The 12,452-nt window shown below is 51.2% G+C and overlaps 1 protein-coding gene across 5 annotated transcripts in view; it reads right to left on the bottom strand.

The window, feature by feature from the left end:
• MTA1 (metastasis associated 1) overlaps positions 1–8,258 on the bottom strand; it is a 71,075-nt gene extending 62,817 nt beyond the window's left edge. For all 5 annotated transcript variants that reach the window (XM_064719220.1, XM_064719219.1, XM_064719217.1 and 2 more), the window contains exon 1: positions 8,017–8,258. In XM_064719220.1, coding sequence (XP_064575290.1) covers positions 8,017–8,044 — 28 coding nt within the window. In that variant the 5' untranslated portion in view covers positions 8,045–8,258. The remainder of the gene's footprint in view (positions 1–8,016) is intronic.
• Positions 8,259–12,452: the final 4,194 nt, after the last annotated feature.

Genomic DNA, 12,452 nt, shown 5'->3' on the forward strand with positions numbered 1-12,452 from the left:
AAAGCAAACATCTCCCCTCCACACAGTCACCAGCAAACATCACTAAATTTAGCAAGGCTAAGTTGAAGTACCCCAGTTAAATCAAGCCAGCTTTGCTCTGTTTCTTGAGCAGGGATTATCTACACATTCACAAGGTAAACAAAATGTTCATGTTATATTTTCTTCCAAATGTGCAGAATGAGAAAAGGACAGCCAATGTTACTTGGCTGTTTTGAGATGCAACCTATGGATCACTTTTTCTGACAGGCCTCCAAAAATCCAGATTCAATATTACCCAGAACATAAGTCAAAGGAAAAGCAAATCAAGATCCATCTAACAGGACAACAGATTATGCACAGGCCTATAAAAAAGTTGATACAGTTGTTTATCCATGCCAGGTCTTATAGCAAGAGTTATTGCAACAACAGCCCAAACAAGAACAAAAAACCCTTCACCAATGACCTGTAATATAAACAATACCTAAAGTACCTTCCATAGAGAAATCTATTCAAGGCAAGACATAACCTATATTTTTGAAGTCAAAAGAAAAATAAATCGAAGTTAATGACATGCAACTTACTTGGACAAACTATTGATTGCTTGATCCATTTTAAACTCTGAAATATTACGATATTTGGAATTTTCCAGATGTCTTCTGTTCTTTGTTTTCTACCATGTCAAGGGAGGGGGCAAGAAAAATTCCTGTCCAGCCATCTAGTATCATTTTTTTGCCTGATTCTTAGTGAAACAAGGTTGATGCAACTCCATTATTCATGCATTAGTTCTTCCCTATTAACTCCTGAACCCTTTGTTCAGACATTTCACAAGTAAGAACTGTGCCATTCTAGAGTAACTGCTACTAGGGATGCCACCCCAAAGGAGACAAAAAGTCTGCAAAAAAGACTAGAAAAGAAACTACAGGAACCCTAGAAATAAAATGAAGCTTCCAAAGCACTACCCTGAGGACAAAGAAGCAATTTTACTGTTAGAAATCAATTATATGGCAGTTCAAGAAAACCAATTTCAATTAATCCACTCCCAAAATTCCAGCTATAACTAAGGCACGTTTGCATGTGGCACTGACACTTCAGGTTCACTGAGTCAACTCCCTCCAGCTTCCTGCAGGACAAACCTATGCTAAACATTCCTAGAGAACAACTTCTTTTATTCTGTGCTTTACAGGAGACATCAAAGCACCATTTGAAGGCCTCTTTTGCCACTTCAGTTCCCAAGAATGTAGCCATACCAACATTTTCTGCAGCAGCAAAGTTGTGAGCCTATGTAATTTCAGCTGCATCCAGTGCCATTCTTTGTGCGTCAATACCATGGAAATAGTTCGGGCTTAAAAAAAGAAAAACCTTCCCCAAGGGGTGTTGTAAGGGAAGGCCAGGATGGTCTAATTTACACAAGAGTCACTTGAGCAGACAGAGAAACTAGTGAGAGTTCCTTAAATCATGGGGGAGTATTTGGAGGGGGTAGGGGGGATGGAAGAGGAGTATCCTCAAGCTACACCCTAACAAAAAATCACCATCTGTAGCAGCCAGGAAAACAGCCTGTTCCGTTGTAATTGTCATTGCTAAGGACAGATAAGAAAAGCATTCTTTTCCAAAAGATATTTAGGCAGCAAAGAAGATGACAAGAAACTAGCATTGTGTTCCCTGCAAGAATCTGGAGAGTTGCAAAACAAGAACCTGTGTAGTGCTCAAGACACCAAGTTTAGCATCACCTCAAGAAAAAACAAATTAAAAAAAGTTGTGTTTCTTGTTCAGTTTACTTGCTTCTTTAAGGGCAACGTTGAACTTCAGTTTGTGAAAGTGAATTAACAGCTTAGGCCATGGTATGACAATGTATTGAGTCCAAAGGTAGGGCTTTGAGTGCCACATCAGAAACATCACAGCTTCACAATGCAAAACACGGACAAAGTGTAAACTCCTGCCAGCCTTCCTGCAGATGTTTCTTCAAACCAGAGTGCCAGGGAAGCTGATTCATCCTCCACCCTCTCATCCCACCCCCTCAAACTGTGACAGCCTCTCCCTGCATGGCAGGAGGCCTGCACATGGTAAACACAGTTAGGCACTCACATGGGTCAAAAAACTGTCTCCAACCAAAGCAAGCCCTGCCCAAGCTGTGTTAGCCTGGCAGAGGAAGGAGAGAACAGCTACAATTGCTTCAATGGACACCCTACCTAAAGAAACATCCACAGAAACTGTCTCACTCAGCTGGCTCAAATTTGCTCAGATGTTGACAACTTAACTCTGTAAGGACAAGCCGTGTGCTAAATCAGGAATGGTCTGTTCACACCACACTAACTTCATGCTTGGTCAAGTGTCATCTGCCCTCCTACATCCTGCATGAAAGCATAAAGTCCCCAAATTAATTAATAAATGTGCAATTGAACACAAACATGACCACGTTTCTGACCCATGATCTGGCAATGCACAGAGCCACAGAAACCCAGGCACCATAAAGACTCAACAGCTTACAAGTGTAAAGGACTGGAGAAGCCCAAGTCTTTCCTCCACTTGCAAAATCACTTTAAAGCCACCACCTAACTTCTTTGCTTTGCTTCACTGATCAATGCCAAGTAAAAATTACTTCACAAATGCCTCTCCTTCCTAAAGGTGGTCCAGCCAAAGAGCTGGAAGAGAAGAACATGTGAATGGTTTCTTTGAGGCTGGGCTACAGCCCAAAAGCTTGACCAGTACTTTGCAGATCCTTCCAGATTTGATTTTACAAATAAAGAGGGGACAAGGAACCACTCCAGACCTTCAAAGACACTCTGAAGCAGGGCCTCTTTGCATGTTGGATTTATGGTGGTGAGCTCCAAAGACCCAGAACCAAAATATCTTACAGGAGCACATCTCCCAACAGTTCCTGTTACCCAAACCTCATGGGAAACTGAGGCAAAGCAGCTGCAGGACTTGGTCACTTACCTGCTTGGGGATTTAAAAAAAATAAATAATGTGCTTGGAAAGCAACAAGATAGAGTGTAAAAAACACCTTACTTGGTGCAGAGGTAACACAGATTGCACAGGTTTCTTTTTGCCAGCAATGTCCAGAACTACCAGAAGCCAGCCTCCCACAGCTCATACCTTTGATTTCAAGTGACCCCAAACTGCTCAGGAGTGCTTTATAAATCAAAGTAAAAACAGTAACAGCAACCATCTCATCCTCTCCTCATCCTACTGGGGAGACTGGGCACCTCATGTCTTTAAAGAATTCAGGATGCTTAAACATGAAAAGTTGCTTGAAAAAAACTAGATGCAAGTGAAAGGAACATTTTGACACTCACCAAAACCCTACTAGTTAAACAGAACAAGTTTCAGTGTCTTTTTTCCACACTTTTTAATCGAGTGTCTTTTCTGCCCCTGGCCCAGCCCTCCCAGCACTGTGGGGAGAGGAGAAAGGGCAGGGAAGGAAAGGGAGACTGCAAAACATGTTGAGATAAACTTGTGTAACTAGAAACAATGAAAGGAAAAAAGATCAAGAAACCCACTGCCTAACTGTTGCTGAAAGGTGATAAGCTAGAAGCTGTCCTAAATTTATTAGGGCAAATGACTGCAGAAGCCTGTTAGTAATTTTCAAGAATAAACTCTCATTTTTATCTTTACAGGTTATTCAATACCTCTCTACTAAACCCATTCCCAGCTCAGGTTACCTGCAAAGATAGAAAACAAAAACCCAGCAAGCACGACCAAACAAGGCTATTGCACAGGAAGCCCTCCTGTCACCCAAAACACACACACACACACTGACAGGAGGTTTACAAGTGATCCTGCAGTTAAATGATCTGAACTGGCTCCAGATTCACACTCCAGCAACATGTTCTATGCAAGCTTCCTTAACAGCCCTCAGTTCTTCACCAGGAAAGCTCAAACAATTATTATTGACATTATCACTGTCATGCCAAGAGGACTGATGCACCATCCCTGTGCTCAGAGCTCTCTGGCAGCACTAAGGAAAACAAGAGCTGCAGGCTGGATGCCAAGGGGGAGTAGGGAATGGGATGGGGGCAGGTCAAACCACATCCCCAGCACCCTAGGGTAGCAGAGAGATGATGCCATATTGCCATTCTTAAAAACTGTGGGGACTACACTGATAAAAGATGTGTGACTGCAGACAGACAGGCAGACACACCACCAGCAGCTACAAATAGTAGCCAGTAAATTCTGGAGTAAAGCTGCTGTGAACCTTGGGTGCCCACATCAGGCACTGTGGGTCATCATTTCCCTCACTCCAAAGGTATTAGATGCAGCAAGTACCTCTGTGCTCAACTGACTTGTGATCACATCTCCCAATGTACCACAGACTGAAAAAACAGTGGTAATTCTGTAGCTAAGCATGCCCCCAAACAAGAGGGTAACCCATAAAAGTCAAAAACACACAAAAGACTCCATCTGAAAGTATTAACTGACATTTATCTCAGAAAAAGTGTTGTCTTCAGTAGTTTTTCCTGCATCCTTCCTATCAGTTCTTTCCCCATCCCCTTGTTGCCTGCCCTCCCACTGAGCCCATTCAGCTGTTCACACAGTCCCACAGTGAACCAGATTGGGTAGCTGATGCAAGATTAAAAATAATCCAGGAAAAAACAAAAAGTGAGGAGGAGGGAGGTGGAAAAAAATTAAGTTCCTCAAATCAGTGCAAGATGAAAATGCAAAAAAATCATTGTTTCACTGCACCAAGGGAAGGCCACAGGGTCATAAACCTGCAGTGGGGCTCAGTCAGCTGCCAGCACTAAAGGAGCATTTGTCTCACCAGAGTTAAACTCTCCTGGAGAAGGTGGAGACACAATACCTGCTGGAAAGTCTCTTGATACCAAGATGACCTGTTCCCTTCCAGGCAGCTGACACAGCACTCTCCTGAAAGCAGAGCCTGGCACTAGCCAGAACAATGAACATGTCTCTCCCACGTGCATTTTTTCATCAGAGGCCCCAAATTCCAGCTCGGAGGTCCCAAGCTTCTCCGGTCTGGGGTTTATCCAACATTCCCACACGCTCTGTGATCGTGCAGGCTGCCAGTCCTCCCCATGAAGAGGCAAACCAGCCCACCATGACTCCTTCCAAGTGAAAGCAGTCCACTTTCTTCGTGCTGCCATTTGTTTCGTGGCTGTGCAGCAGCTGTTAAGAAAATCTTCACTTCTGCTCCACCGGAGGCAGGCGATTCCAGGGTTTCCTACAGGCCAACAACTAAGATCCTCCATTTCATTTTGGAATTTGACACCCTGGCATTCTTCCCCACACATTTCCAAAGTTTTACATCCCCCCTGAAATGTGCTAGCTTGTGACAGTCCCATTTGTATTGGAAACCAACTCCCTTCCCATCAGAAACCAACCAGGAGAAACTTGGCAGGATCCAGCAGAGCCAGCTGCTCTTTCCAACACCTGGATGCCACCAGCCAACTTACCCAGAGAGCCTGACAACCATTCAAGGGACAGCTCCTCAGCCCCCAGCACGGCCTCTCTGCTTCCAACACAAAGGGGAAGGGTCCAGCCCCACAGCACGGGCTCCTCAGCTCCTCTACCCAGCAACTCATGAAGAGAACAACGCACTTCATGTGTCCACCTGTTGTCAACCCACCAGTGGCTTCTGAAAACAACAATTCATGGTGCTTCATGCCCAGGCCTAAAGGCATCCCCTCTGAGTGAACAGAGCTTCCAGGAGCAGTATTGATCTGTAGTGAGCAAGCTGCTTTTGGCAGCTGTTAGGTCTGGAGCTCGCGCAGCACATCCGTAGTCACAAGTGTAATAAGAGATTATCTGCTGAGTGTTTGTCTTCCAGTGGGAAGTGTATGAAATGACTGTGCACAAATCCCAGCCCGGATTTAATCCTGCCCTGGAGTTCACACACAACTCCAGTGCACAAGACCATTAGTGGGAGATAGCAGCAGCAGAGGTCAGAAAGAATTCGATAACACACACTCCTGGGCTCAGGCTGAACAGAGCTCTCACACAGAAACAGCTGCATCCATCCATATGCTGATCTTGGTAATACATCAAATCAAGACTTCATCCATATGGACCATAGCAGAGCACTGCAACCCTGGCTACCAGCCAGCTGCCTTGCCCTCTGCCCAGAAAGGCTGTGGAGCAAAGCCTGGGCAACATTTCCAAGTGCAGGAAGGACAAAAAGGTAACTGAGACCAGCCAAAATGGGTATTCCAAAGGCAAATCCCACCTGACCAACACGACTCCCCCAATCTGGGATGAAGATGGCTCTGTGTCTGAGGGGTGTTGGACACCTTGACTCATGTCAAAGGCCCTGCTAAGCCTCCCATGGCATCCTTCAAACAAAAATGCTTGAAAACTGGATGATATGATAAAGGTAGGGCGAAAACTAACATCAGGTTTAAAGGATCAAAACCAGCAGTTGCAACCTCCACTGGGCTGCTGGCCACTAATGGCATCCCTCAAGGATCAGCCAGCCCTGCTTAGAACCAGGGATAGGATGGGGGATAATGGGAAGAGGGACCCCAGCTGGAACAAGAGAAAATCCATCTAGGCACATGGAAACAAATATTTTCTATAAGCATGATCAAGCACTGGACAGGGCCCAAAGTAAGGGTGGCATCACCATTCTTAGAGCCTGGGATGGATACAGCCCTGAGCACTCGGATCTACCAGGAGATTTGCTGGCAGGAGGTCAATCTAGAGGCCTCCAGAGGTGCTTTCCCACCTTCTGTGGGATCCACAAGGATTTCCCACTTTGTGCGATTTAGCCACACAAAATGCTAAGAGATGACACTCCCCACAAGACTTGGCCATTCAATGCTGAACAAAAATTTCCAGGAAACTATTCCCTCTGCAAGTCACACCAGGGTGAATTTCCACAACTCATCTTGCCTATCATCCTACTCTCAGCACCTCCAAACCAATATAATGCTACAGGCACATTATCAGCTTGGGCAACCCAAGACACAAAGCTGGGACAGCCAAGAGTCAGCTCTTACACCTCTGTGAAACCAGGTGCGACCAGAAAAAAAGTACAAACACGACAAAAGCAGCTGCATTTTTCAAAAAGTAAGGGTAGGCCAGAAGAGCAGAAAGAACAGAAAGTAGTTGTTGATGGAGAGCAGCCAGACAGGATGGCTTGGCCACCTTTGCTATATTTTTTCTCTTGTTTACTTTACTTCGTTTTTGCAGAACTCCACAAGAAACAGGGCATTTTGAAAAGGAGGGAACTCCACAAAAACATCGTCCTATACAGCCTATAGACTTGGGGAGAAGGAAGCTCCACAGAACAGCTTTTATGAAGGAAAATGGCTGAGCACAAATTCATGCCAGACCACCCTCAGTTTATGTTCCATAAAACACAGTCCCAAACCCCGCTGCCTCTCCTTTCTCTTCACGTGAGCCAAAACAAAGGACAATCAGACAGGAGCACAACCCTGAACAGAAGACTAATGGGAAAGCACACAACAAAACAGCAAGAGTGGAAGGGGAGGCCAAGATCTGCAGGACGTGCCTCACAGCAGCCCCCTGGTCCACCAGCAGCCTCTGCCCATCTTTGTGCTCCTTATCGCAGCAACTCCTCCTGGCTCCCCACCCCGGGAACCTCGCATGACCCCCCATCCGAGCAGCCTCTCTCTGCCCGCCGGGCCCATCCCGGGCCTGGCCCCATGGCTGCCGTGCTCCAGCCCCAATCCCCCATCCCACCCTGCCCGGGCCGCGGAGCGCCCACCGCCTGAGCCTCGCTCGCCCGGTTCTCCCCGCACCCTCGTGCTCCGCGCGGCCCCACGCGGCTGCCGCCCCTCGGCCCGGCCATCCCGCTGCGCCCCCCGCCCCGGCTGCCCCAGCCCCGGGCACGGCCCCCAGCTCGCCCCGCGCCGGGCCCCGCAGCCCTCACCCCGCGTAACCCCGCGGTAGGCAGGCGGGCGGGCAGGCCTCCCTCCCCGGGCGGCCCCCAGGCCCCTGCCCCGCGCCCGCCGCCCCTCCCGGGCCGCCCCGGCCCCCGCCCCGGGCCTGCCCCACCGGGCCCCGAGCGCCGGCCGCGCGCGGGAAGCAGCGCGGGGCGGGCGGCGCCGCCGCGGCCGCTCTTACCTCCGACCCGGTACATGTTGGCGGCCATGCCCGCGAGCGGGCCGGGTGCGGGGCGCGGGCCGCTCCCGCCGCCGCCGCCTCCAGGTGCCGGATCCGCTGGAAAATGGAGGCTGGAGCGGGCGGCGGGGGAGGGGAGCGGGGGAATTAAAGGGGCCGCGCCGGCGGACGGGGAGGGAGCGAGGCGGAGGGCGGGGCGGCGGCCCGGGCCCGGCGGCGGCGGCGGGAGGGAAGGAAGGGAGGAAGGAAGGAGGGGAACGAGCCAGAGCCGCCCGCCCGCCCGCGGCGTGTGAGGGCGGCGCTCCGGCCTGCGAGGGGAGGGACGGGACGGGAGCGAGCGGCACGGCCTCCTCACACACACACACACACACACGCACACACACACACACACACACACACAGCCTGTACACAGACACACAGAGAGCACCTCTGCTCACACACACAGCCTCTCCTTGCACACGCACGCGGCCTGCCCTCGCACACCGCCTGCCCTCACACACACACACTGACTGCCTGTGCACACCTGTGGCACACACACACACACTGACTTCCTGTGCACACTTGTGGCACACACACACACACACACACACACACACACACACTGACTGCCTGTGCACACCTGTGGCACACACACACACACTGACTTCCTGTGCACACTTGTGGCACACACACACTCACACTGAGCGCCTGTGCACACCTGTGGCACACACACAGACTTCCTGTGCACACTTGTGGCACACACACACTCACACTGAGCGCCTGTGCACACCTGTGGCATACACTGACTGCCTGTACACACATACAACACCCCTACCCTCACACAATGCTCCTCACGCAGCTCTCTGGGCCTCACACAGGCTCTGCTCTCCTCATGCCCTGACATGGCATGGGCAGCCCTACACACGCTGTGGAGACTGTCCTCAGGTACACACTGACACACACACACAGTGGAGACTGTCCTCAGGTACACACTGACACACACACACACACAGTGGAGACTGTCCTCAGGTACACACTGACACACACACACACACACCTGGAGACTGTCCTCAGGTACACACTGACACACACACTGTGGAGACTGTCCTCAGGTACACACTGACACACACACACACAGTGGAGACTGTCCTCAGGTACACACTGACACACACACACAGCAGAGACTGTCCTCAGGCACACACTGACACACACACACACATTGGAGACTGTCCTCGGGTACACACTGACACACACACACAGTGGAGACTGTCCTCAGGTACACACTGACACACACACACAGTGGAGACTGTCCTCAGGTACACACTGACACACACAGTGGAGACTGTCCTCAGGTACACACTGACACACACACACCTGGAGACTGTCCTCAGGTACACACTGACACACACACACACACCTGGAGACTGTCCTCAGGTACACACTGACACACACACACAGTGGAGACTGTCCTCAGGTACACACTGACACACACACACACAGTGGAGACTGTCCTCAGGTACACACTGACACACACACACCTGGAGACTGTCCTCAGGTACACACTGACACACACACACACACCTGGAGACTGTCCTCAGGTACACACTGACACACACACCACCTGTGCTCACACGTGTGTGCCTGTACTCACAGTCTGTCTCATGTGCTGGTATTCACACACAGCCTCCATCATGTACAGGCACCACTGGTTGTTTTGGACAGCCCTCACGCTGCCTTGTCCACACACACACACACTCACACAACCTTCCTCACACACACCCAGCCACCACAGGCCATGCACACCCAGGGCAGGAACAGGAACAGCAGGTCCCTGCATGGACACAGCCCTCCTGGTGCACCCCTCCTGCTCACACCCACACCCGTGTGCTTCCCACACACATCCCTCCAGCCCTGCACACCCCTCCTGCTCACACTCCCCACTCCTGCACTGTCCCACTGGTGTCCCCTCTGTGCCTGTGTCCCCACTGCCACGCTGGGGCTTTCCCCCCTCCTCAGGGGTCAGCCTGAGAGGTGAAATGATGGCTTTAGCTTTCCCTTGCCCACTGAGCTGTGGGTGTCACTGCTCCTGGGCACACCAGGGCTGCACCACACAGGTACATCCCTTCTTCTACAGCCCTGCCCAGCTCCTGTCCATGTGTCTCCTCAGCAGCCCTGCAGTGGTTACACAGTTGTGGGACAGCTGTCAGCTCCAGATCACTCTGCAAAACTTGCACATTGCCACTGCCACTTCCTCTCCCACAGGAACTGGCTGATGCCAAAAACCCCCCAAGAAACCACCATTCTGTGGTACATAACACCTTTACAGCAGGTCCCCAGCAGGAGCTGACAAAGTGCAGCAGTGAAGGCAACAGACCATCCCCCCAAGGACTTCTCCATGCACGTGGCCATGGCTGGATGGTGAAGCTCAGTGAAAAGCTGCCCCTCTGATGGCCAGCAAAGCAGACCTGGGGCACTGCTCACCTCTCAGGCAAGGCAGGATGAGTACCCTTGGCTCCAGCACAGAGCTGGAGAGTCACCTGGTGTTACCCAAACCAGGACCTCTCCACACAGTCACACAATTGAGGATGGCCAAAAAATATCTGTCATGAAACTCTTTGCTGGAGTATGTGATCAACAGTGCAAACAGTCAAACCCTTTACTGGGTATGGGCTGGGCAGAGCTGCTGCCTGCACTCTAAACACGCTTCTCACAAAGTACTGAAACACCTACATAAGACTGCCCAAAATACATACATTTTTCAGAAAGAACAGGGCTCTTGTTAAAATTTGCTTTGTGTGCTAGGAAAACAACCCTAATCACCAAATTTCTGACAGTCCTCAGATGCCAGGAGGGCGCAGGGCTCTGCTTTTATGTTCCCACTGTGCACGAGGAGCACGGCAGAGTGAGGAAAACACTTCTGGGGGTGAAAATCGGTCAGCCAGGAAAGGTCAGTGCGCCGGGGAGCAGGGCTGTGATATTTCCTCCTTCCGAGGCACCGGGGGAGCGCGTGCGGGCACCGGCGCCGGGCACACCGCAGGACACGAGGGCTTGGCCACCCTGCCCAGCTCAAAATAATCCAGTAGGACACAGAAAAATTATCCAGAACAAATATTTACAAATGGCGTCCCAGCGCACTCGGTAGCTGCACCCGGAGAAGCGGACGGTCACACGGCCTTGGTTACTTCTTCCAAATGCTAAATCGTGTTTTAAACCATAGCGAGAAAAACGTGTTGGATCTTCCCTGCTGTTCCTCTTCCAGGTTAAGCAGCAGCTGTGGTCAGGGCCAGGGTGTTGTGCAGTGGGAGGGAGGTGAGCTGGAGCTGCCACACTCAGCCTGGGCAGGAGAGAGCTCCTGCAATGCCCCATCTGCCACCACCAAACCCCGCTCCCATGGGTGCCACCGACTCCCACCGTGCAAACCCAGACCTCCCAGGGGGCTTTTGGTGTGTCCTGGCAGGCAGAACTTGCATTTGACACCTCTCCCATGGTACTGAAGGTCTGAGCACATGGTCTGAGAAAGGCCCAGACCTGCAAAAGAAAGATGCCAGTGCTTTGAGAGCCTAGGCTGCCTGGCAGAAATTCATCTGTCCCAGTGCATGTGAATGAGGGAGGTTCTCCAGGCCCATTGCATGCAACCTGCTGCACTCTGACCCAAAGTCATTCTTGTTCCACCCAGCCCTCATTTCCTTCTCTCTTCCCAGCAACAGCAGAGTGTGCCAAGGGCCCTTGGCTTGGTGCTCTCCCTGCTGATGTGGGGCTGGTCCTCTGCTTCCCCCAGCAGCACACGAGCCTTCCCACCACCCCAGCCTCTCCACTCACACCCATATTCACGTGCTGAGACAGATTCCTCCATGGGCTCTAAAAGGTGATGCTCAGGATGTGCCTCTTTCATAGAGCCAGGCCATCAGTGCAAGTTTACAGCTGAACCTGTGCAGAAAATACCCAGCCAGAACACAGCCTTCACGTGTTTGTGTCCCCCAGCTCTCCCACGGTGCCCCCCCATTCACCACCAACCATTTCACCACCCCCTCCGTGGCTTTAGGTGCTGTTTCTGCCCTCCAGAGTACTGATCTTGCCCTCTCCTGAGCTACTCCCATTCCTCCTGCCTGGAATGATCCAATGCCTGCTCTGTGCCACCATGTGTGGGCTTTGTGTCCCCTCTTCCAGCAAAGGGCCTGGGCCACAAATGCATCTGCACCTGGCTGAGCATCTGAGCAATCCACAGAGCCCTGTGTCCCTGCAGAGCAGCCTGGCCTGCTCTGAGGGGCTCCCTTCACCCCAGCTCTTGGCTCCACCAGCTGCCACCCCTCCACCCCTCACCCTTGGGTCAGGACAGTGTAGGGAATACAGGCTGCTCCAGCACAGCATTCCCATTTCTGCCTCCAGCATCCTGGATCCTAAGGACTGTGGCCATAGGCCCATTTCTCACAATTTCTTCTTCACCTCCCTTCCTCAAAACA

Source organism: Zonotrichia leucophrys, chromosome 8 (assembly GCF_028769735.1).
Source record: "Zonotrichia leucophrys gambelii isolate GWCS_2022_RI chromosome 8, RI_Zleu_2.0, whole genome shotgun sequence".
Classification (NCBI taxonomy): Eukaryota; Metazoa; Chordata; class Aves; order Passeriformes; family Passerellidae; genus Zonotrichia; species Zonotrichia leucophrys.